Source organism: Rhinopithecus roxellana, chromosome 5 (assembly GCF_007565055.1).
Source record: "Rhinopithecus roxellana isolate Shanxi Qingling chromosome 5, ASM756505v1, whole genome shotgun sequence".
Taxonomy (NCBI): Eukaryota; Metazoa; Chordata; class Mammalia; order Primates; family Cercopithecidae; genus Rhinopithecus; species Rhinopithecus roxellana.
The window spans coordinates 173,242,242-173,266,887 of NC_044553.1; the positions used below are offsets into that span (position 1 = coordinate 173,242,242).

Sequence of the window (24,646 nt, forward strand, 5' to 3'; positions counted from 1 at the left end):
AATTTTTATTTATTTATTCTAGACATGCGGTCTCGCCATATTCCCCAGATCGACCTCAAATTCCTGGGCTCAAGCAGTCTTTTCAGAGTAGCCGAAACTGTAGGCATGCACCACCTTGTGGAGCCCTAAAATCCTTGTTATGGCAGTCAGTGTTTAATTTTTCGTAAACCTTTGTTTTACTCTGAATTTAACATTTTTCATTTTTTCTGAATACTAGAACTAACTATATAATCTTGGAAAGTTTCATAAAAGTACTATTTGTTTTGTTTTTATCTCTGAACTGGCTGTTGACATGTAGATTTTCCTAGTCTTGCTAAGCTTTAATTACGTGAGACTGGCCAGTTTCACATGTAAGTTTGTCTTATTTTAAAACTGGGAACAAGCCAGGCATGGTAGCTCATGCCTGTAATCCCAGCACTCTGGGATAAGTTTTACTGTGGGTAAAATGCTCCCAAACAGCATCACATGCTACAGAGAAATCTTTCATGAAAGGAAGCGTCAATGTTGCAAATTTCATTGTTGTCTTCTGTTAAGAAATTGCCACAGCCCCTTGAACCTTTAGCCACCACTACACTGATCAGTCATCAACATCTCTAGGCAAGACCCTCCATCAGCAAATAGATTACCACTTGCTGAAGGCTCCCATGATTGTTAGCATTTTTTACCATAAGTATTTTAAAATTAAGATATGTAATTTTTTTTAGATGTAATGCAATTGCATACTTAGACTATGGTATAAATATTTTTTATCTTTTAGTTGTCAAATGAACCTTTGTTAAAATATTTTTCGTTGTGCTTCCTAACTAGCTGGGCATTCCACCATACCGCTGTTGATGTTGTCTATGATGCCATGAGGATGGCAGCCATCAGCATTGCAGCCCATAGACTGGGCAGTCCCCAGGATCTCTTTAATGGTTCCAGAGTTCTTTGGCTAAAGATAGGTGCTACATCTGTCGATCAATGTTGACAGTCTCATCAAAAGTGATATTTCCGCTTTGTTTAATGTTTTTCTGTTTCTGTCTCTTGGTGCTTCTTTGAGGACTTTGATGATCAGTGCAGAGGCAGAAGGTACCACCTCAATCTGGGCCTGTCTGCTCTGAACAGTAAGTTTCACAGTTATCCTCAGACCCTCCCAGTCACCAGTTGCCTTGGCACTGTCACCAACCATTTTTGGAGACAGACCCAGGGAGCCAATCTTTGGGGACCAGCACAGATGTGGCGCTGAGTTCGCCCCTGGTGCACCTCAGGTATACAACTTTGATCTCATTGAGGTTGATCTTTGGTGGCATGGTGGAGGCGGCTGGTGTCAGGTGAACTTAGATTTGGGACAATTGAAGAAAGTTGCACGTTGGCCTCCTCTGAGCTGAAAGCAACATAGCTTTTTTTTTTTTTTTTTGATATGGAGTCCCGCTCTGTCACCCAGACTGGAGTGCAGTGACATGGTCTCAGCTCACTGCAACCTCCGCCTCCCGGGTTCAAGTGATTCTCTTGCCTCAGCCTCCTGAGTAGCTGGATTACAGGCGTATGCTACCATGCCCAGCTAATTTTATATTTTTAGTAGAGACAAAGTTTCACTGTGTTAGCTAGGATGGTCTCGATCTCTAACCTTGTGATCCGCCCGCCTCGGCCTCTCAAAGTGCTGGGATTACAAGCATGAGCCACCATGCCCAGCCTGCAACATAACTTTTTATATGCACTAGGAAACCAAAAAATTCATGTGACTTCCTTTATTGTGATATTGACTTTATTGTAGTGATGTGGAACCTAACATACAGTATTTCTGAGGTATAGCTGTAATGACTGTGGTATTGGGGAACGCTTTTTTTTTTTTTTTTTTTTTTTTTTTTTTTTTTTTTTTAAGGTCACTGTATTTTACCACTGAGTATTTTAGTTGTGGACTCTGAAATGTCATGTTTTTAAGATAAATGGGTATAGATGGGTGGGGAGAACTATAGAATGTTACTTTGGCTTGTTAGGTAAGACTGGCTGTTATCACTGGAGAAGAAAAATCTCACCCCCTTTTTGGTCAAAATTGTAGTAACTGATATTATTTTTCTTTATTTCTTTATTATTATTATTATTATTATTATTATTTTTTTATTTGAGGCGGAGTCTCGCTCTGTCGCCCGGACTGGAGTGCAATGGCCAGATCTCAGCTCACTGCAAGCTCCGCCTCCCGGGTTTACGCCATTCTCCTGCCTCAGCCTCCCGAGTAGCTGGGACTACAGGCGCCCGCCACCTCGCCCGGCTAGTTTTTGTATTTTTAGTAGAGACGGGGTTTCACCGTGTTAGCCAGGATGGTCTCGATCTCCTGACCTCGTGATCCGCCCGTCTCGGCCTCCCAAAGTGCTGGGATTACAGGCTTGAGCCACCGCGCCCAGCCTATTTTTTTTTTTTGAGGTGGAGTCTCGCTCTGTCGCCCGGGCTGGAGTGCAGTGGCCGGATCTCAGCTCACTGCAAGCTCTGCCTCCTGAGTTCCCGCCATTCTCCTGCCTCAGCCTCCCAAGTAGCTGGGACTATAGGCGCCCGCCATCTCGCCCGGCTGTTTTTTTGTATTTTTTAGTAGAGACGGGGTTTCACCGTGTTAGCCAGGATGGTCTCGATCTGCTGACCTTGTGATCCACCCGTCTCGGCCTCCCAAAGTTATTTTTCTTTAAAAAATAATTTGTTCGGATAAAGTCTAAGAAATTCCCTATTAATTTCTCATTTTTTCTGGACACCATAACTTTGTAATAGAATTTTGTTCATACTCACTCATAGCTACACTGAAGTTGGGTTTATAGAATATTGTTTGAACTTGCTATGTTTGATGAATATTTTTCATTTTATCGTGCTGAGGAATATCTGAAGATACCAGCTTAACAGCCTTTTTTTTTTTTTGGATACGGAGTCTCACTCTGTCGCCCAGGCTAGAGTGCATTGGCCCAATCTCAGCTCACTGCAGCCTCCGCCTCCGGGTTCAAGCTATTCTCCTGCCTCAGCCTTCCAGTAGCTGGGACTACAGGGTTTCACCGTATTGGCCAGGCTGGTCTCAATCTCCTGACCTCGTGATCTGCCCACTTTGGCCTCCCAAAGTGTTAGGATTACAGGCATGAGCCACCATGCCCGGCCTAACAGCCATTTTTTTAAACAAAACTTTTTTTTCGCTTCTATGATTAACTGATATTTTGCTTTTCTTTTTTGAGGTTTAATCAAATTTTTTGTTTGTGGCCCGGTGCAGTGGCTCACACCTGTAATCCTAGCACTTTGGAAGGCCGAGGCAGGCAGGTCACTTGAGATCAGCAGTTCGAGACCAGCTTAACCAACATGACGAAACCCCATCTCTACTAAAAATACAAAACTTAGCCAGACGTGGTGGTGTGTGCCTGTAATCCCAGCTACTCGGGAGGCTAAGGCTGGAGAATCGCTTGAACCTGGGACGTAGAGGTTGCAGTGGGCTGAGATCATGACACTACACCCCAGCCTGGTCAACAGAGTAAGACTATCTAAAAAAAAAAAAAAAAATTGTTTGTAATTTAAAAAATTTAACCTGGCTTACCCAAAAAAGGGAAATTAGTTACCATTAGGCAAAGATGCTGGAGTTTTCACAGTACCTGATAGAAGTACAGCCAAGACTCATGAAGGGGACGGGAAACCAGGAACTGGAAATTTATAACCCAGGCAGCTATTTTCTTTTTTTCTTTCTTTTTTTTGAGACAGAGTCTTGCTCTGTCGCCCAGGCTGGAGTGCCATGGTACAATCTCGGCTCACTGCAACCTCTGCTTCCTGGGTTCAAGTGATTCTCCTGCCTCAGCCTCCTGAGTAGCTGGAATTACAGGCGCATGCCGCCACACCTGGCTCATTTTGTATTTTTAGTAGAGGTGGGGTTTCACCATGTTGTCCAGGCTGACCTCGAACTCCTGACCTCAAGTGATCCTCCCGCCTCGGCCTTCCAACATGCTGGGATTACAGGCCACCGTGTCCGGCCCCGTGCAGCTATTTTCTGACTACCTGGGATAGCATGATTTCTCTGAGTCTTCCTGCCTTTCCACTTCATTTTTCTTACTTTGCATGTTGTCTTTCACCACTGCACATGGCTGGACATGTCTTCTAACTTTTAAATTCATATATTTGCTCATGGTTCTGTGATTTCATTCTGAACCTCTGGGAGAAAATTCAGTTAGAGACAGGTATCTATGTCTAATCAGCTGTTGCCAATGAAGCCAAAGGTTCATAAAACGTGGCTTTCAGGCCCCGTTTTTGTGGAAGGAGAGTGATACAGGGCATACAATTCTCAGAGGATAGGTGTGTAGGTAAATAGACTTTCTAAAAAGTGGTGAATACAAAGGAATACTTAATGATAAAAAAAATTATGTTTTTTATGAAATGAAAAAGATACTGCTCAGTGGTTTTATATATAGTAGGAAACTTAATTTATTTCATCCACAATCTATACATGATTATTGTGAAGACTAAAAATGTCTCCCTTTTTTAAGAAAAAAACAATGGAGGTGATTAGCTTCTGCATACAGAATTGGAAGTTTGAGTCATATTATTTTATGAGCATATGTGTATGATTATATATATCTTCTTTAACCTAATATTAATACCATTAATACATCACATCATTCTTCATTTAGCAAACATTTATTGACTGCCTACTCTCTGCCAGAGAGTGTGCTAGAACAGATGTTTACAGAGATGGGGGTGTAACATTGCCTACTCTCAATGCATGATCTAGTTGAGAAGAATAGACGTTCAGAGAAATAAATAGAGTATTAATGTGATAATCATAGTAGAGATATGTGCAAGATATTCTGGAAGCGTAAGAAAAGAGACATGTCTCCATGACAGTCTCTCATGGAGAAAAGGGTAAGGAAGGCTTCGAAGAGCAGGTCTCCGGTGTTACATAGTAGTTGGCCATTGGAATAGAGATATTGTGATAGGAGGAACTGAATTTGCAAAAGTGGCATGGAGTTGTGTAAAGGGGGAAACAGTAAATGGTTCAGTATGACTGAAGTGAATTTTTACCCCATTTAACTTAACGAAACTAAACTAAAACTTTTTTTCATACCTGTCCTTCACATGGTAGTAACGATTGACTTTTTCAAGAGGCAATTGTACATTGTAGAATACTCAAATCACTTTTTGTTATATAATTTTGATGTCATTTTGGGAATTGGGAATGAGATGTCACTGATCATTTGCTTTAAGATTCCTTTATTGCAATTTTTTTTTTTTTTTTTTTTTTTTGAGGGAGTGTTGGTCTGTCATCCAGGCTGGAGTGCAGTGGCATGATCTTGGCCCACTGCAACCTTCACCTCCCAGGTTCGAGTGATTCTCCTGTCTCAGCCTCCCAAGTAGCTGGGATTACAGGCATGCGTCACCATGCCTGGCTAATTTTTTATTTTTAGTAGAGACAGGGTTTCCCCATGTTGGCCAGGCTGGTCTCGAACTCCTGACCTCAGGTGATCCGCCTGCCTCAGCCTCCCAAAGTGCTGGGATTATAGGCGTGAGCCACTGTGCCCGGTCTCTTTTCTTTTCTTTTCTTTTTTTTTTTTTTTTTTTTTTTTTTTTGAGACGGAGTCTTGCTCTGTCGCCCAAGCTGGAGTGCAGTGGCCGGATCTCATCTCACTGCAAGCTCCGCCTCCCGGGTTCCCGCCATTCTCCTGCCTCAGCCTCCCGAGTAGCCGGGACTACAGGCGCCGCAACCTCGCCCGGCTAGTTTTTTGTACTTTTTAGTAGAGACGGGGTTTCACCGTGTTAGCCGGGATGGTCTCGATCTCCTGACCTCGTGATCCGCCCGTCTCGGCCTCCCAAAGTGCTGGGATTACAGGCTTGAGCCACCGCGCCCGGCCTCTTTTCTTTTCTTATTGAGGCAGAGTGTCGCTCTGTCCCCTAGGCTGGAGTGCAGTAGTGTGATCATAGCTCACTATAGCCTTGACCTCCTGGGCCCAAGCAGACCTCCCACCTCAGCCTCCTGAGTAGCTGGGACCACAGGCATGAGCAATCATGCCCAGCTAATTAAAAAAATTTTTGTAGAGATGGGGTCTCAAATTTTTCTAGTAGTGATTGGTTTGTTAGTTTTCTTTTATGGTAGTTTTTCCTGTATAAGCCTGAACATGCATGCAGTGGATGACTGAAAATGGTAGAGCTTATAAAGCTTATGAAGTGCATAGTTTTAATTAAAGTAAACATATAGGCTGTGTGTGGTGGCTACTTGGGAGGCTGAGGCAGAAGGATTGCTTGAGCCAAGGAGTTTGAAGTTAAGGCGAGCTGTAATTGTGCCACTGCATTCCAGCCTGGGTAACAGAGTGAAAGCTTGTCTCTAAAAAAAAAAAAAAAAAAAAGTAAACATATGTAAAACTATTAAGTATCCATAAAAAATTCTTTTAAAATGCAAAAATGATACATTGTGTAAGCCTAATGTAATTTTAAAACATAATCTCTAAAATCAATGTCATTCTGCAATTTTATAATTTTAGAGAAAATAGCATATATATGTTATTTTATAAAACATTTTATTTTTATTTTTTTGAGACAGGGTCTCGCTTTGTTGCCCAGGCTGGAGTGCAGTGGCGTGATCTCAGCTCACTGCAACCTCTGCCTCCCATGTTCAAACGATTCTCCTGCCTCAGCCTCCCAAGTGGCTGGAATTACAGGTGTGTACCACCATGCCTGGCTAATTTTTTATTTTTTTATTTTTATTTTTGGTTTTTTTGAGATGGAGTTTCATTCTTGTTGCCCAGGCTGGAGTGCAGTGGCTCAATCTGGGCTCACTGCAACCTCTTCCTCCCAGTTCTAAGCTATTCTCCTGCCTCAGCCTTCTGAGTAGCTGGGATTACAGGCATGCGCCACCACACCTGGCTAATTTTGTATTTTTAGTCAAGATGGGGTTTCTCCATGTTGGTCAGGCTGGTCTCAAACTCCCGACCTCAGGTGATCCACCCTCCTCAGCCTTCCAAAGTGCTGGGATTACAGGCATGAGCCACCGTGCCTGGCCAATTTTTTTATTTTTAGTAGAAACAGGGTTTCATCATGTTGGCCAAGCTGGTCTCGAACTCCTGACCTCAAGTGATCTGCCAACCTCGGCCTCCCAAAGTGCTGGGAATACAGGCATGAGCCACCACGCCTGGCCAATAAAACATTTTATATCAGTATTTTTCTTCATAAAATTGTACCTACTGTTAAGGAAAACCAGTGCAGGCTATTGGTAGAATGCCTTGTGCTTCACTACACTGATTACAGTTGATTAACACCTTTACTTCTCTTTTCAATTCCTTTATCCACTCATTCATGATTCCTCCTCCACCCCATTAAAAATAATCAACCAACCAAAAACAAACAAATGAAAAAACCCTAAAAGCCCAGGTTGACTGTTCTGAAAAGTGACTGAGATGAGAAGGAGAGAAGGAAAGTAGTTTTGGCTAGATTTGTGGAGGCGACAGCAGTGGTGTGTATATGTTTGAAGCATGAGGTTTGTGATAAAAGCGACAAAAGTGACCAGTCTTCCTTTTGTCACTTTTATTTTTCAAATATGTTTCCCTCTAACTTTATCGAGGTATATTCAAATATACTTTTGATACTGTCTAGGGAAGGAGATGATGAGTAAAGAAAAGGTGATATGCCTTGTGCTTGTTCCCCCTTTCGTGTGGAATCCCCTTCCATCTCTCCTCTATCACCTACTCATATTTCAGAATTTATATGATGTCTTTCTTTTTTGACTCCTCAAGCCTAAGCTGTGTGTCCTTCTTGTGCTTCCTGTGATTACTCCTGTTACAGACTTATCACGTATTATATTGCTTGTTTCCTTGTCTGCCTTCTCTATTAAACCCCTGTAAGGCAGGGTCATGTCTCATTTGTCTTTGTGTGTTAGTGCCTGGTTCTTAAGAGCCTGGCACACGCTGGAGGTACCATTTTAGGATTCTTGGTTGCAAATGACAGAAATTAATTCTGGTTAGCTGAACCAAAGAAAAGGAATTTATTGGAAGCATATTGGTTGGCTTACAGAAATGACTAGAAGACTGGAGAACCAGACTCAGAGAACAAATATGAAACAAACCTCAAGGCTAGATCATAGCCAAAGTTATGCTATACCCTTTTCATGTTGAACACACTGTTGATGCCACTGGATGCCATTGCTGGAGCATTGCCACTGGGTGCTGTATATCACTGCTCTAAGAATGATTTTTTTTTTTTTTTTTTTTTTTTGCTTATAAACAATAGAAATTGATTTCCCATGGTTCTCAAGGCTGGAGATTCGAGATCAGGGTGCCAACAAGGTCAGGTTCTGGTGAGGGCCCACTTTTGGGTGGCAGACTGCTGACTTCGTGTATCCTTATATGGTGGAAACAGCCCTGAGAATGAATCTTAAACTGTTTTTGCTACTTCAGCTCTAGATTCAAATTCTGCATGAGTGCATATAATTGACCAATCTATGTGCTTCGTCCCTAAATAGGGAGAGCAAATATCAGGGGTTTTTTTGTTTGTTTTTTTGGTTTTTTTTGAGACAGAGTCTCACTCTGTCGCCCAGAATGGAGTGCAGTGGCTCCATCTCGGCTCACTGCAACCTCCACCTCCCAGGTTCAAGCGATTCTCCTGCCTCAGCCTCCTGAGTAGCTGGGATTACTGGCGGGCGCCACCATGCCCGGCTAATTTTTGTATTTTTAGTAAAGACAGGGTTTCACCACATTGGTCAGGCTGGTCTCAAACTCCTGACCTCATGATCTGCCTGCCTTGGCCCCCTAAAATGCTGGGATTATAGGTGTGAGCCACCATGCCTGGCCAAATATCTGGTCTTTTTCCGCTTTCATGATTGGTTCGGACACCCAGTCTTTTTTATAAGATACATACAGTGGCAGATTTTCTAAACACAGAAAAGGAGTTCAGATGCTGGGTGGTCAAAAATAAAACTGATACGTGTCCATTTCAATATTCAATAAATATTTGTCAGATGAATGAATGAGAGAATCGGAGTCATGATTTCCTGTCTCTAAACCTTTAAGTCACCAAACATTGAAGTAATAATGGTATTGCTAACGTAATTGAAAATAAAATCAATACCAAACCATAAAATAAGCAAAAGATAAGCAAACTCAACAAATTTCTGGTTTTTAAAAATGATGAGTACCTCATTAAGTGATTTAAATCAAATTATTTGAATTGAATTTATACTTTTTTTGGTTCCTTATTTTGAAATACCCAAGCCATGAGCTTATTTGCATATCTGATAATCTAATGCTGGATAGAATCAGGATTCTAATTTGGCTGAAGTGATTTCAGAGCATGTAGCTGCTATACCCCACTACATTTTATAGTTTTCATATAGTTGTATTCAGCAATGAATTAAAACAGGAACAACAAATCAGTATTTTAGAGAGCTCAGTCAGAGGAATGTTAATGCTTGTGAGGGAAAAAAGGTTTTTATTTATTTCTAAGCCATCTTACCAAATATAAGGTCTTACTATAACAACTTTGGAAAACAGTTTGGCATTACCTACCACAGTTGAGTGTGTGTGTGTGCACGCGTGTATACATATATGCTAGGAATTTCATTCTTAGATATTTTTTAAAAATCCACGCATTTTTATATGCATCAAAACTCATAATAGCTTATATATGACTTTGTAATCATTTATAACAACCTCACATTGGCCAGTCAAATGTCAATTAACAATAAATGGATACATAAAATTGGGTTTTTTTTTTTTTTTTTTTTGAGACAGAGTTTTGCTCTTGTCGCTCAGGCTAGAGTGCAATGGCACGATCTCGGCTCACTGCTACTTCCGCCTCCAGGGTTCAAGCAATTCTCCGTCTCAGCCTCCTGAGTATTTGGATTACAGGCGTCCACCACCATGTCTGGCAATTTTTTCTTTTTTATATTTTTTAGTAAAGATGGGGTTTCACCATGTTGGCCAGGCTGGTCCTGAGCTCCTGACCTCAGGTAATCCAGCTGCCTCGGCCTCCCAAAGTGCTGGGATTACAGGCATGAGCCACTGCACCTGGCAAAATTGTGTGTTCTTGGGCCGGGCACGGTGGCTCAAGCCTGTAATCCCAGCACTTTGGGAGGCCAAGACAGGCGGATCACGAGGTCAGGAGATCGAGACCATCCTGGCTAACACGGTGAAATCCTGTCTCTACTAAAAAATACAAAAAACTAGCTGGGCGAGGTGGCGGGCGCCTATAGTCCCAGCTACTTGGGAGGCTGAGGCAGGAGAATGGCATGAACCCGAGAGGAGGAGCTTGCAGTGAGCTGAGATCCAGCCACTGCACTCCAGCCTGGGTGACAGAGCAAGACTCCGTCTCAAAAAAAAAAAAAAAAAATTGTGTATTCTTAAAATGAAAAACTATACAGAAATGAAAATGAACAAACTGCTATATATGAGTTTGGCCAAATCTCAAAAAACATTGTAGAATGAAAAAAGCTAGACCAAAAGAATGTATACTTTATAGGTCCTTCCATGTTCCATTTATGTAAAAGTTCAGAAATAGAAAAAACTAATCTACTGTTAGCATTCAAGATAGTGGTTCTCTCAGGGAAAGATGGAAGGGGCTTCCTGTTACTAGTGATGTACTATGTCTCGACCTGTGAGGTGTTTGTAATGGATGATGTGTTTATTTTGTGATAATTCCTGGAGTTGTACATTTTCTATATGTGTGTTATACTTTAATTAAAAAGTAAAAACAAAACAAACAAAAAAACAAAACAGGCTAGGTGCAGTAGCTCACTCTTGTTACCCCAACACTTTGGGAGGTCAGCATATATATGTTATTTTATAAAACATTTTATTTTTATTTTTTTGAGACAGGGTCTCGCTTTGTTGCCCAGGCTGGAGTGCAGTGGCGTGATCTCAGCTCACTGCAACCTCTGCCTCCCATGTTCAAACGATTCTCCTGCCTCAGCCTCCCAAGTGGCTGGAATTACAGGTGTGTACCACCATGCCTGGCTAATTTTTTATTTTTTTATTTTTATTTTTGGTTTTTTTGAGATGGAGTTTCATTCTTGTTGCCCAGGCTGGAGTGCAGTGGCTCAATCTGGGCTCACTGCAACCTCTTCCTCCCAGTTCTAAGCTATTCTCCTGCCTCAGCCTTCTGAGTAGCTGGGATTACAGGCATGCGCCACCACACCTGGCTAATTTTGTATTTTTAGTCAAGATGGGGTTTCTCCATGTTGGTCAGGCTGGTCTCAAACTCCCGACCTCAGGTGATCCACCCTCCTCAGCCTTCCAAAGTGCTGGGATTGGGCGGATCACTTGAGCCCATGAGTTCAAGACCAGCAGTTTGAGACCAACCTAGGGAACATGGCAAAACCCCATCTCTACCAAAAAAAAAAAAAGCCAGACTTGGTGGTGTGCACTTGTAGTCCCAAGCTACTTAGGAGGCTGAGGTGGGAGGATCAATTGAGGTAAGCCATGATTGTGCCACTACACTCCACACTGATTTGAGTTTTGCTGAAACCAGTGGTTAAATATTTCTCTCTGGAAGGAAGTGGGGTAAGAGCACCTCAGATGTGGAGAACTGATTTCATCATATTTTTCATTTCATGGTACACTTTTGTGACTAACATGTATGAAGCTCTGCTTTATTTTATTCTCCTTTATCTGTCGTCTTCACTCCCATTTCCTTTCCCTCACAGTTATCCATATGTCTAATATATTATCCTGAATGTCTTTGAAAACTATCATACTAACTTTATGTCTGTATATCTGATATAGACATAAATGTCTATGTATATGTCTAATATATTGTCTAATATATCATCCTGAATGTCTTTGAAAACTAGCATACTAACTTTAATGTGTATATTTTAAGTTTATATAAATGCTCTTTTGCTGTAGATTCCTTTCTGCTGCTTACTATTTTCATTCAACACTAAATTTAAATAATGTATCTGTGTTTACATCTATTCTTTTACTTCTGGCTATCCCATAGTACTCAATAATGGTATCAGTTGCATTTTAAAAATTATTCCTGGCTGGGTGTGGTGGTTCATGCCTGTAATCCCAGCAATTTATGGGAGCCAAGGTAGGAGAATTGCTTGGCCCAGGAGTTTGAGGCTGCAGTGAGCTATGATTGCACCACCTCACTACAGCCTGGGTGACAGAATGAGACTTTGTCCCAAATAAATATTCATTCATTTAACAGATACTCCCCATATACTATTTGCCAGGTACTGTTCTAGGTGCTTGTTATGCAGCAGTGAATAAAACAGAAAAATCTGTACCCTCATGGAACTTACAATCTTGTGGAAAGAGAGAGAATAAGTAAGTAAAACACATGGTATGTTAGACAGGCAAGCTGGTTAAGTTTTATGCCTCAGTTTGTTCAATTATAATAAAGGTACTTGAAACAAATCTCCAAGGACCTTCCTAGCTCTAAAATCCCATGATTCTGTGGTGTTTTAACTTTCTCATTTTTTTCTACTGTGCTGACCTCATCCCTTTAATAAATATTTACACACCTACCGTGTGTTTATAACTGCTATGCATGTGAGAGAACCAAAAGTAGAGCACAAAGTTTCTGCCTTTGAATTGTTTATAGTCGGTCTGGAAACAAGAGGTATCTGTATATTAACACTGTTATTTCCAGTCTGTTCTTATCTGTCTAGAACAGATCCATATTCTCAAGGGAATAGCAGCTACTTCAGCTGCAACCTGATTTCTGCATGAAGGATAGGGTTGCCCCTGAACACAGTATAAGACTCCCTTTTTTAAATGTTCTTATATATGTAAGAATCCTCACTGTAGTTCTATAGCATTATTTTATGTTGTCCACTTATTTTCAATCTGGAACTTAGCCAGGATAGGAACATTTATCTCAGAATTTATTAGATTGGTCTTCATTGGGATTTAATGGATGATCACTCGCTGCCCTCATCTTTTGTGTGCCTATGGATGTCTGTGTGCAGTATCCCTCACTGTCTCCTGGGGATCAGTTCCAGGACGACCTGTGGATTCTAAAATCCACTCAAGCCCCACAGTTACCTGTTCAGAACTTGTGGATACAAAAAGTTGGCCTTCTATTTTTGCAACTTTCTTTTCCCATAATACCATATTTTCGATCCAAGTTGGTTGCAGATGCAAAATTGCCCATACTGAGGGCTGACATATTTATTGCAAAAAAAAAAAAAAAAAAGAAAGAAAGACAACCATGTGTAAGTGGAACTGCACAGTTCAAATCCATGTTGTTCAAGAGTCAACTGTATTTGTATGTTTGTTTAATTATGTTCAAGTATAATGTTCTGGATGCCTGAGTAAATGTGACCAACAAGGCTTTCAGCACACCAAATATGCTTATACTTTGTGCTTTGGTTTGTTTCTGCATCTATTTTGTAAGAAAGTATTGTTTTTAGAAATATATCTTAGCATTTCATTGGCTGTATGTACTTTGTGATAAAAATATACCACTCTACAGGGATTAGGGATAGTGGGGTGAAGCGGGGAGGGCAGTGTGTGTGCTTATAAAAGGGCAACACCAGGGGCCCTTGTGATGGAACTGTGCTGTATCTTGTCTTTGGTAATGGATACATGGTTTTATGCACATGTGACAAAACTGTGCTTATAAAGGGCAATGACCAGGGATCCTTGTAATGGAACTATACTGTATCTTGATTTTGGTGATGGATATGTTATATTACGCACATGTGATAAAATTGCATAGAACTAAACACACACAGATGAATACAAATAAAACTGGGGAAATTAGGATGAGATAGGTGAATCGTATCAATGTCAATAATACAGCTGTGCTATAGTTTTGCAAGATGTTACCATTTGAAGAAAACGAGGTGAAAGGTATACCAGATCTCTATGATTTCTTTCAACCGAATGTGAACCTACAATTATCTCAAACTAAAAGTTTCAATTAAAAACAATTTAAAGAAGTCTGTGTTAAAAGATAGTGGCTTAACACATGTAGCTGCAGGAAGCACATTCATATATCACTTTGTGGAGCATGACTTTCATTTATAATCAAAGGATGCTCTGCTAAATAGATTTTATAAATTTTCTATTCTGAGTTTTCTTGTGCATGTATAGAAAGTAAGGCAATAGCTGTGATGTATTATCTTCATTAGCAGAAGAAGAACTTTGCAAACACAAGTGATGCCAGTTTTGTATCAGTCTCATCTTCTGTGTCAAATGGAAATTCAGTTAATTCCGATAATGGTTCTTTTTTTTCATACAATTCATGGAATAAAATTAAAGTTTTTGGAAGTTCATTCATCAGAATGGAAATATTTGATATTATTGTGAATGCTAATGTGAATTCAACATCAAAGAAAATGTTACTTTTTTTTTTTTTTTTGAGACAGAGTCTCACTCTGTCACCCAGGCTGGAGTGCAGTGGTGCCATCGTGGCTCACTGCAGCCTCAACCTCCTGGGTTCAAGCAATCCTCCCACCTTAGCTTTCCAAGTAGCTGGGACTATAGTGCACACTACCATACCCAGCAAATTAAAAAATTTTTTTGTACAGATGGGGTCTCATTATGTTGCCCAGGCTAGTCTCAAACTCCTGACTCAAGTGATCTTTCTGCCTCGGTCTCCCAGAGTGCTGAGATTACAGGCATGAGCCACTGTGCCTGGCCACTTGTTTTTTTTTTTTTTTTTTAATTTCTTTTTAAAATTAAATTTAATTAATTATTACTATTTTTTGAGACTCGCTCTGTTGCCCAGGTTGGAGTGCAGTGGCACTATCTTGGCTCACTGCAACCTCTGCCTCCAGGGTTCAAGCGATTCTCGTGCCTCAGCCTCCCGAGTAGCTAGAATTACAGGTACATGCCTCCATGCCCTGCTAACTTTTGTATTTTTAGTGGAGATGGGGTTTCACCCTGTTGGCCAGGCTGACCTCAAGTGATCCTCCCCCCTCGGCCTCCCAAAGTGCTGTGATTAGGTGTGAGCTACCATGCCCAGCCAATTTTGTTTTTTTGTTCAGGTGAGGTCTTGCTGTGTTGCCTAGGCTGGTCTTGAACTCCTGGCCTCAAGTGATCTTTCTGCCTTGACCTCCCAGTGTTAGGATTATAGATATGAGCCATCACACCTGGCCTGTTTTTAGAATAATGATACAAATATTAAGTATAATGGGGCAGAGTTATGGTCAAAACAGTGTTCTTACTATATTAAGAAACAATGTAGCAGAAAATATATTTGAAATTGGTTGTAGCACATTCATTATTCGTAATTACATCTAAATAAGTCTGGTATTCTACCAATAAAATAACTATAATTTTCAAAATTTGCAAGTATTTCTATATATATGTAGTATTTTTACTAGAAATTTTTGTGATAACTGATGTTGAATTTTTAAAAATGTTTCAGCAAGTCATTGTTTCATTGCCACCTGCCAGCAATAACATTTTAGAGATATTTGAAAAATATGTTTACCACTCCATATTTACTCCCTGAAATTTTTTCAGGGAACTTGAGATGGAGTGGTATCCTCATTTTAAAAATATATATATCTATGCTGACGATGTTTAGCAGTTCAAAAGGTAATAAGATTGTGAGTATATTATTTTGCTTTCATTCTTTTCACCCTCCATTTCAAGACACTATCGAATTTTTCTTTCTTTTTCTCTTCTTTTTTTTTTTTTTTTTTTTGAGACAAGGTCTTGCTTGGTCACCCAGGCTGGCTGGAGTGCAGAGGTGTGAACAAGGCTCACTGCAGCCTCGACCTCCTGGGCTCAAGCAATCCTCCCATCCCAGCCCCACCAAGGAGCTGGGACTACCGGACTGCACCACCATGCCTGGCTACTTTTGGTATTTTTTGTAAAGAGAGGATTTTGTCGTGTCTCAAACTCCTGAGCTCTAGCAATTCGCAGGCCTCGGCCCCCCAAAGTGCTGGGATTATAGATGTGAGCTACTGTACCTGGTGTTTATTAAATTCTTGACTCAGTTTATGCCCTTTCCCGCTTCTCTTCCACTTCTCACAGACACACACACACATGTCAAGGACCTAACCAAGTTAGATGAATCTTGTGTCTGGGTGTAGCTGCTCCTATTTCCTGGTTGTTAGTAGATATTCCATGTTGGTTAAAGCTGTGGTTTCTTCCTCTTGAGGTGCTTATGATTTCTGTGCTGCAGCTTGTTTCCCTGCAGAAGCTATTGACTCTTACGGAAACTCCTTTTGTGTGTGCATGTGTCCGCTGTGAAAGCTAACCTATAGTGCTTGGTACAATACAATTGGTCTGGCTATGCTCTTAAGACTTTGTCAGTGGCATCATCTTTCCATCTAGTGTTTAAAATGACTCAATTACAAGTTACTAAATTGCTTAATTAAAAAAATATGATATTGACATATTGCATTCTGTAATATGACATTGCTTAGTCTCTTGTTCAGAAGACTTTGGTTCCTTGGTGAGATTTGATATAAATGATTCTATTTAAGTACATTTGCCCCTTGGTATCCTCCAAGGATTAGTTCTAGGATACCCCCAACCTCCACCCCTTGGATACCAGAGTCCACATATACTCAAGCCCCTTATGTAAAATGGTGTAGTATTTGCATATAATCTACACACATCCTCCAGTATACTTTATTTATTTAGTTAGTCAGTTAGTTAGTTAGTTAGTTAGTTAGTTTTGAGATGGAGTCTGGCTCTGTCACCCAGACTGGAGTGCAGTGTCGTGATCTTGGCTCACTGCAAGCTCCCCCTCCCGGGTTCACGCCATTCTCCTGGCTCAGCCTCCCGAGTAGCTGGGACTACAGGCGCCTGCCACCATGCCCGGCTAATTTTTTGTATTTTTAGTAGAGACAGGGTTTCACTGTGTTAGCCAGGATATCCTCGATCTCCTGATCTCGTGATCCACCCACCTCAGCCTCCCAAAGTGCTGGGATTACAGGCATAAGCCACCGTGCCTGGCCCTTCCTGTATACTTTAAATCACCTCTAGATTATCTATAATACCTAATTCCGTTAAATGCTATATAAATAGTTATACCGAATTATTTTGTTAAATTTGTACTACATTTTTTGTTGTATCATTCATTCGAGATAGAGCTTTACTCTGTTACCCAGGCTGGAGTGCAGTGGTGTGATCAGGACTCACTGCAGCCTCAGCTTCCTGGGCTCAAGTGATTCTCGTGCCTCAGTCTCCTGAGTAGCTGAGAATACAGGCATGTGCCACCCTGCCTGGCACTGACTTTCTTTTTTTTTTTTTTTTTTTCTTTAGAGATGGGAATCTCATTATATTGCCCAGGCTGGCTTTGAACTCTTGGGCTGAAGCAATCCTCCTGCCTTGGCGTCTCAAAGTGCTGAGATTACAGACATGAGCCACTGAGCCCAGTCTGTTATTTTTATTGTTTTCGCAAAACATCTTTTCGGGCCATATGTGGTGGCTCATGCCTGTAATCCCAGCACTTTGGGAGGCCGAGGCAGGCAGATCACCTGAAGTGAGGAGTTCGAGACCAGCCTGACCAACATGGAGAAACCCAGTCTCTACTGAAAATACAGAATTAGCTGGGCATGGTGGCACATGCCTGTAATCCCAGCTACTTGGGAGGCGGAGGCAGAAGAATCTCTTGAACCTGGGAGGTGGAGGTTGTGGTGAGCCGAGATCGAGCCACTGCACTCCAGCCTGGGCAACAAGAGCAAAACTCTGTCTCAAAAACAACAACAACAACAACAACAACAAAACATTTTTTCAATCCATGGTATGGATGTGGAACTCATGGATACGGAAGGCTGACTGTAGTATCTTTGAAATTTGTAATAAAGGGAAAGTACTTTTGGGTATTGACTTCTTTGAAATATTTTTTATATGGAAGTTACTTGAGTCTATATTTGAATTATGTTAAATGTATACATTTTTCCCATGTGAATGAGGCTCTGTACACAGTGCCCCAGAAATAGGCATGTTGTTCTTCCTTACGCTCTTTGCCCTGTACCCATTTCCTCTTTTGTACCCTTATTTATTCCTCTTGCTTTCTTTTTCTCCCCCTTATGTGCTTGTTTTTTCTTTTTTTTCCTTATTGCCTCTCTTCAGCATGTTTTGTTTTTAAAGTGTGTATTTATTCTTTGCTGAAATGTGTTTCCCGAAGAACTTGTTTTTAAAAATTGCTTATTGGCTCTTAACCATAAGAAAACAATACATGAAGTCAGTTTAGTAATTATCACTGTTAACAGAACTTTAAGTATCCACAGGCATATTGGGGGAAATATTTGATTGGAATGAATTTAAGTCCAATTCTTACTCTTTTCAATACAGTTATTTCTCAAACTCTGAGGCTGCGGAGTTCACACATTGAAATCTGTCATCTTTTTCAGAGAGAAACTTTTTGTCATGTGTAAGTAGTTTTTGGCTTTCATTTTGATTTGTTTCAGTTAGCTATTTTCTGTATTAAACACAGTGAAACCTTAATTTTCCATAAGTCTTAATAATTTGGAATATATTTTCCACGTAGTAATTATGGGTAATAAATGATACAAAGTAATTCATTGAAAGATGTCTCAAGATGTGCCTTGGGTCACTATTAATTCAACACCATTTATTAGAGACAAAATCTTCAATGTAAAGAATACGATTCCCTTTTAGTAGTTATTTCCTGTGTTCTTTTGTGAATGAGTTCAAATTATTAAATTTTGTGAAAAATACCCAAAAGAGCTAATGAAAATGAATTTTATAAATAAATTTATATCAAATATGTACTTATAATTAGTTATTTCCAAGGATAAGGTGGTAGTTCTCAAAAAAACTTATTAAATATATATTTTCATGAAAATACTGTATCTCTTGTCTTTCCCTTTTTTTTTTTTTTTTTTTTTTTTTTGAGACAGAGTCTCCCTCTGTTGCCCAGGCTGGAGTACAATGGCATAATCTTGGCTCATTGCGACCTCTGCCTACAGCGTTCAGGTGATTCTTGTTCCTCAGCCTCTCGAGTAGCTGGGATTATAGGCATGCACCATCATGCCTGGCTAATTTTTATATTTTTGGTAGGAACGGGGTTTCACCGTGTTGGCCAGGCTGGTCTTGAACTGCTGACCTCAAGTGATCCACCCATCTCGGCCTCCCAAAGTGCCAGGATTACAGGCATGAGCCACTCTTCCTGGCCTCTTACCCTTCTTTCTACATAGCAAGACATAAAACTATTTTATGCAATGGTAACTGTCTACTTTAGTCTGTTTGTTTATTTATTTATTTATTTATTTATTATTTTGAGACAGAGTCTTGCTCTTGCCCAGGCTGGAGTGCAGTGGCGCTGATCTCAGCTCACTGCAGCCTCCGCCTTCCAGGTTCAAGCAGTTCTCCTGCCTCAGCCTCCTGAGTAGCTGGGATTTCAGGCATGTGCCACCATGCCCCGCTAATTTTTTTTTGTATTTTAAGTAGAGATGGGGTTTCACTGTGTTGGCCAGCCTGGTCTCGAACTCCTGACCTCAAGTGATCTGCCTGCCTTGGCCTTCCAAAGTGCTGGGATTACAGGCATGAGCCACCATACCTGGCCATGCTTTAGTTTAAAAAACATAAAGTTAGTGTCTAGGAAAAAGGAGGATGTTTTAGTTTCTTCATTATGATGGAATGAAAATACCTTACCAGAGTAATTTTTAAGGTTATATGTATTTAGAGCTTATAATATAAAATTCATGCACACATGAAAGCATATAAGTAGAGGCTGATATAACCTTTGACCTAATAATTCTATTTCAATAAATGTATCCTGAAGAAATACTAGAGTTGTATCCAGAGGTTTATCAAGATTATTCATTGTACCCTTTAAAAAATATTAGCAAAATAAGTAGAAGTAATAAATGATCTACAGTAAGCACATAGGTCAAAAATGGTATATCCATAAAATAAAATACTATGCAGCCCTTTAAAAATTGTTTTCAAAGACTAATGAACTGGAGAAAAAAAAACAAAAGTGCTTTTGTTATTCTGCAACTTTCTTAAATAAACAGATGGTCAATTGGGTAAAACTGCTCTTTTTTTTGGGAGCACTTGTTATATGCAGTGAGCTGAGGGTGATGAGTCAGCATTTAACAGCCTTCTCAGAAGAACAGGTTGTTAGCACTTTCTTTTTAAGTATCCATCTAGAAGGCATTTCTGAAAAGGTTAAGCCCTTTATTATATGTAGAAATCCTATATGTAAGGAAATTGCTGCATAGGTGCCATTAGTGTGTGAATAAAACAAGTAGAAACATTTAATCCTTCTTTAATCTCTCTCTTTTTTTTTTTTTTCTTTTGTTTCCAGACAGAGTCTCGCTCGGTTGCCCAGGCTGGAGTGCAGTGGCGTGATCTCGGCTCACTGCAACCTCCGCCCCCCGGGTTCAAGCGATTCTCCTGTCTCTGCCTCCCAAGTAGCTGGGACTACAGGCACATGCCACCGTGCTCGGCTAATTTTTGTATTTTTAATAGAAATGGGGTTTCACCATATTGGTCGGGCTGGTCTCAAACTCCTGACCTTGTGATCCACCCGCCTCGGCCTCCCAAAGTGCTGGGATTACAGGGGTGAGCCACCTTGCCCAGCCTAGTCTCATTTTTAAAGAAAATAGTGAGAATACTTAGAGTATATTTGAGCGATGAATACAGATTCCAAGAAGTGTGTCATGAATTCTGAAAACTGATGACATTAGCAATATAGAAAATTAAATGAGTTTTGGGATTTTGATTAAAATGTTAATAATTATATTGTAAACAAGTATATACTACATAAGAATATCTTTGCCCTGAGATTTTATGGTCTACAAAGGAAGGTTGTTTACTGTAAACTAGCATTTTCTTAGGGTTGTTTCTAGTTGTTAAGTGGGAAAATATGGTTCATTGTTCAAATAGACTTGGGAAATCCTGAGTTAAGCAAAGTTTATCGGCTACCTTTATCAAAAGATTGCTGAGGATTTAGTATTTTTATATATATAAGTAAATATACAGAGACCTATAGTGTGTATACGTAATTTATTTGTCCATGGAATCTTTTCTGTGCACTTATTGGAAGTGTGTCTAACATGAAACAAAATCTGGGAAATTGTTTTAGATTAAACTTTTTTCCTATAATAGTGATATGTAAATAATGACGGTACTGTGGAATGTATTCTCCTAGTTAAAGAAAAAATAGGTTGGGTATGGTGGCTCACGCCTGTAATCCCAACACTTTGGGAGACTGAGGTGGGAGAATCTCTTGAGCCCAGCCTGGGCAACAAAATGAGACTCTGTCTCTACAACAAAAACAAACTAGCCAGGCATGGTGGTGCACACCTGTTGTCCCAGCTGCGCAGGAGGCTGAGGCAGGAGGATTGCTTGAGCCCAGGTGGTCAGGGCTGCAGTGAGCCATGTTTGCACTACTCCATTTCAGCCTGGGCGACAGAGCAAGACCCTGTCTCAAAAATAAATAAATACATAAATAAAATTAAGTGATACCAGACAACCAAAGGAGACTGCAGATATGTGATAGATTCTGTGTCTTTTTTCTTTGAATCTATTATAAGCATGCAGTACTGTTATACTGTCTTACTTTTACTATTTAAAATTATTCTCTTTGATGTATCTGCTGAGACTTACTTCTGGTAGATTTGTGTGTGTGTGCTTTTGTAGTTTTGGAACAGGAGCTTGTCTTCCACTGGGCTTTGTTTGTGGAAAACCTGGGTTGAGGCTGTACCCTCAAGAACTGTTTTACTTTTCAAGGGGTATCACTAGCTTGAGAACACTTTTTTTTTTTTTCTTTTTGAGACAGAGTTTCGCTCTTGTTGCCCAGGCTGGAGTGCAATGGTGCGATCTCAGCTCACCTACAGCCTCTTCCTTCTGGGTTCAAGCGATTCTCCTTCCTCAGCCTCCCGAGTAGCTGGAATTACAGGCATGTGCCACCATGCCTGGCTAATTTTGTATTTTTAGTAGAGATGGGGTTTCTCCATGTTGGTCAAGCTGGTCTCGACTCCAACCTAAGGTAATCTGCCCGCCTCAGCCTCCCAAAGTGCTGGGATTACAGACGCGAGCCATGGTGCTCAGCCAACCTGAGAACACTTTTATTATTAATTTCTTAGTTTCCTAGGACCATCCATATGGTGTAAGTTCAAACCCCAAACCCAAGTGTCAATAGGCCTATTGTTATGAATTCTCAGAGGAGACTCCCCCACCACCCTCCCTACAACTTTATTATCTCCCTGTGTCAGTGGATAGGTGTTTTAAATCCACTCTTTGGCTGGGAGTAATAGTCCTTTAAAACTCTTGGCTTTATACAGGTGGCTCAGTTCCAATTCTCTGTCTATGTGGTCTGAAGTGCTTATCTCCCATGCTTTTAATGCCTTCTAAAACACAAACTGAATCAGGTGCAGTGGCTTATGCCTCTAATCCCAGCACTTGGGTAGACTGAGATGGGAGGATCATTGGACCCCAGGAGTTCAAGACCAGCCTGGGCAACATAGTGAGACCCGCCCCCCCCGCCTTCTCAGAAGAATACAACAAAATAAACACACAAACCTTGATTATTGAGGAGATCAGTAAATTTCCCCACTCAGTGGTAATTTACAGACTGCATTCTGACTTTTGGTTTCCTCAGTGTTTTGGGGACCTAGGAATTACCCTTACATTCTTACAAGTCTATGTAAGATTTATATTTAAAAGCGCTTATTGAACGACTGTGCATTTATTTATTTATTTATTTGAGGTGGAGTTTCACTCTTTTTGCCCAGGCTGGAGTGCAGTGGTCTGATCTCGGCTCAGGGCAACCTCTGCTTCCCAAGTTCAAGCGATTCTCCTGCCTCAACCTCCTGAGTAGCTGGGATTACAGGCACCTGCCGCCACGCCCAGCTAATTTTTGGTATTTTAGTAGAGACAGGGTTTCACCATGTTGGCCAGGCTATTCTCAAACTCCTGACCTCAGGTGATCCACCCCCCTCGGCCTTCCAAAGTGCTGGGATTACAGGCGTAAGCCACTGCGCCTGGCCAGACTGTGCATTTAAAAAGATCTCTTTTTGTTGTCTACTTAGGTAATGTAGGTTTCCATATTGCCAAAATTGGGAATTCATCCGTTACTTTTATAATAAAAGATTGCTAAAGATGTTTATATTGTTAAAAAAATTCTTTTTACATGTAAGTTAAATATATAATGCTAGTGTGTTTATCAAGGAGCTAGTGCTCTTTTTGGAGTTTTTTGTTCTTACATGCACACAAACCACTTATATTTATTTTGCTTATTATAGGGAAGTACTAGTCTTTTACTTTCCTTTTAGATGTAACCTTCTGTAATGGAAGATGATTGAAGACAAGGGGCCTCGTGTTGCTGACTACTTTGTTGTAGCAGGATTAACTGATGTTTCAAAGCCTCTAGAAGAAGAAATTCACTTCAACGATGCTTGTCATAAAGTAGCTAAACCAAAAGAACCTATTACAGATGTTTCAGTTATTATCAAATCTCTCGGGGAGGAAGTCCCACGGGATTATATTTGTATCGATATTACCCCAACTGGATTGTCAGCTGATCTTAATAATGGAAGTCTTGTGGGGCCACAGATTTACCTTTGCTATAGAAGAGGAAGAGATAAGCCTCCGCTTACAGATCTGGGGTAAGTATTTTTTTAAATGACTGACTGTTATTGATCCAAATAATGTGCCTTGTAGATTTTGAGATTAACTGTTCATTTTGGTCATTAATAGATGTATGGCAGATTTAGAAAAATAGACAAGTTTGTATTCAGAAACCTGTATTCTCTCCATATTTCCTTTTGTCTCTGTTTATCCTACAGTTCCCAGCAGTCTTACTGTGCCTGGGTTTCTTTCTGTTAGAGGCAAGGGAGAGAATTTGAAAAAAATTTGCAGGAAAGTACTAGAAAATTAATGTATTATCCTGATTGGAAATTTTTTGATTATTTTTAAAATATGAAAAAAGGCTTTTAGGCATGTTATAATGATCAGCATAGATGGATTTTTTTTTTTTTTTTTTTTTTTGAGACGGAAGTCTCGCTCTGTCACCCAGGCTGGAGTACAGTGGCGCGATCTCGGCTCACTGCAAGCTTTGCCGCCTCGGCCTCCCAAAGTGCTGGGATTACAGGCGTGAGCCACCCGCACCTGGCTGGATTTTTTTTTTTAAAGAGATAGGGTCAATCTCTATCACCCAGCTGGAGTGCAGTGGCATGATCATAGCTCACTGCAGCCTCAAACTCCTGGCCTCAAGTGATCCTCCTGCCTCAGCTTCCTGAGTAGCTGGGACTATAGATACACGCCATCACGCCTGGCTAGTTTTTAATTTTTTTGTAGCGACAGGGTCTTGCTATGTTGCCCAGGCTAGTCTCGAACTCCTGGCCTCAAGTGATCCTCCTGCCTTGGCCTCCCAAAGTACTGGGATTACAGATGTGAGCCACCACACCCAGCTCCATTACAGATGGATTGTTAACTATGTGTATCAAAGAAGGATCTTGGGTAAATTAGAGCTTTACTTGGGGTGCTTTATTATTGAGATATAATTCATGTACCATACAGCCACTCATTTATTTAAAGTGTACAATTCAATAGTTTTTAGTATTTTCAGAGTTATGCAACCATCACCACAATAAATTCTATGACATTTTTCTCATGTCAAAAAGAAACACTGTACTCATTAATAGTTGCTCCCCAATTTCCTAGCTCACTTAGCCTTAGGTTACTTTCTGTCTTTATGGATTTGCCTGTTTTGCACATTTCATATAAATAGAATCATACTATGTATATGATCTTTTTTGATTGACTTCTTTCACTTATCATAATGT

General features: G+C 40.4%; 1 protein-coding gene across 5 annotated transcripts in view; it reads left to right on the forward strand.

Annotated features, from left to right (window-relative positions):
- The window catches only part of DENND4A (DENN domain containing 4A), a 134,462-nt gene that overhangs the window by 14,367 nt on the left and 95,449 nt on the right, over nt 1-24,646 (forward strand). For 3 of the 5 annotated variants that reach the window (XM_030931291.1, XM_030931294.1, XM_030931295.1), the window contains exons 2-3: nt 18,183-18,261; nt 23,135-23,467. In XM_030931291.1, the coding sequence (XP_030787151.1) occupies nt 23,157-23,467 (311 nt within the window). In that variant the 5' untranslated portion in view covers nt 18,183-18,261; nt 23,135-23,156. Of the gene's footprint in view, nt 1-18,182; nt 18,262-23,104; nt 23,468-24,646 lie in introns of all 5 variants that reach the window. The other 2 variants (XM_030931292.1, XM_030931293.1) reach the window with 2 other exon arrangements.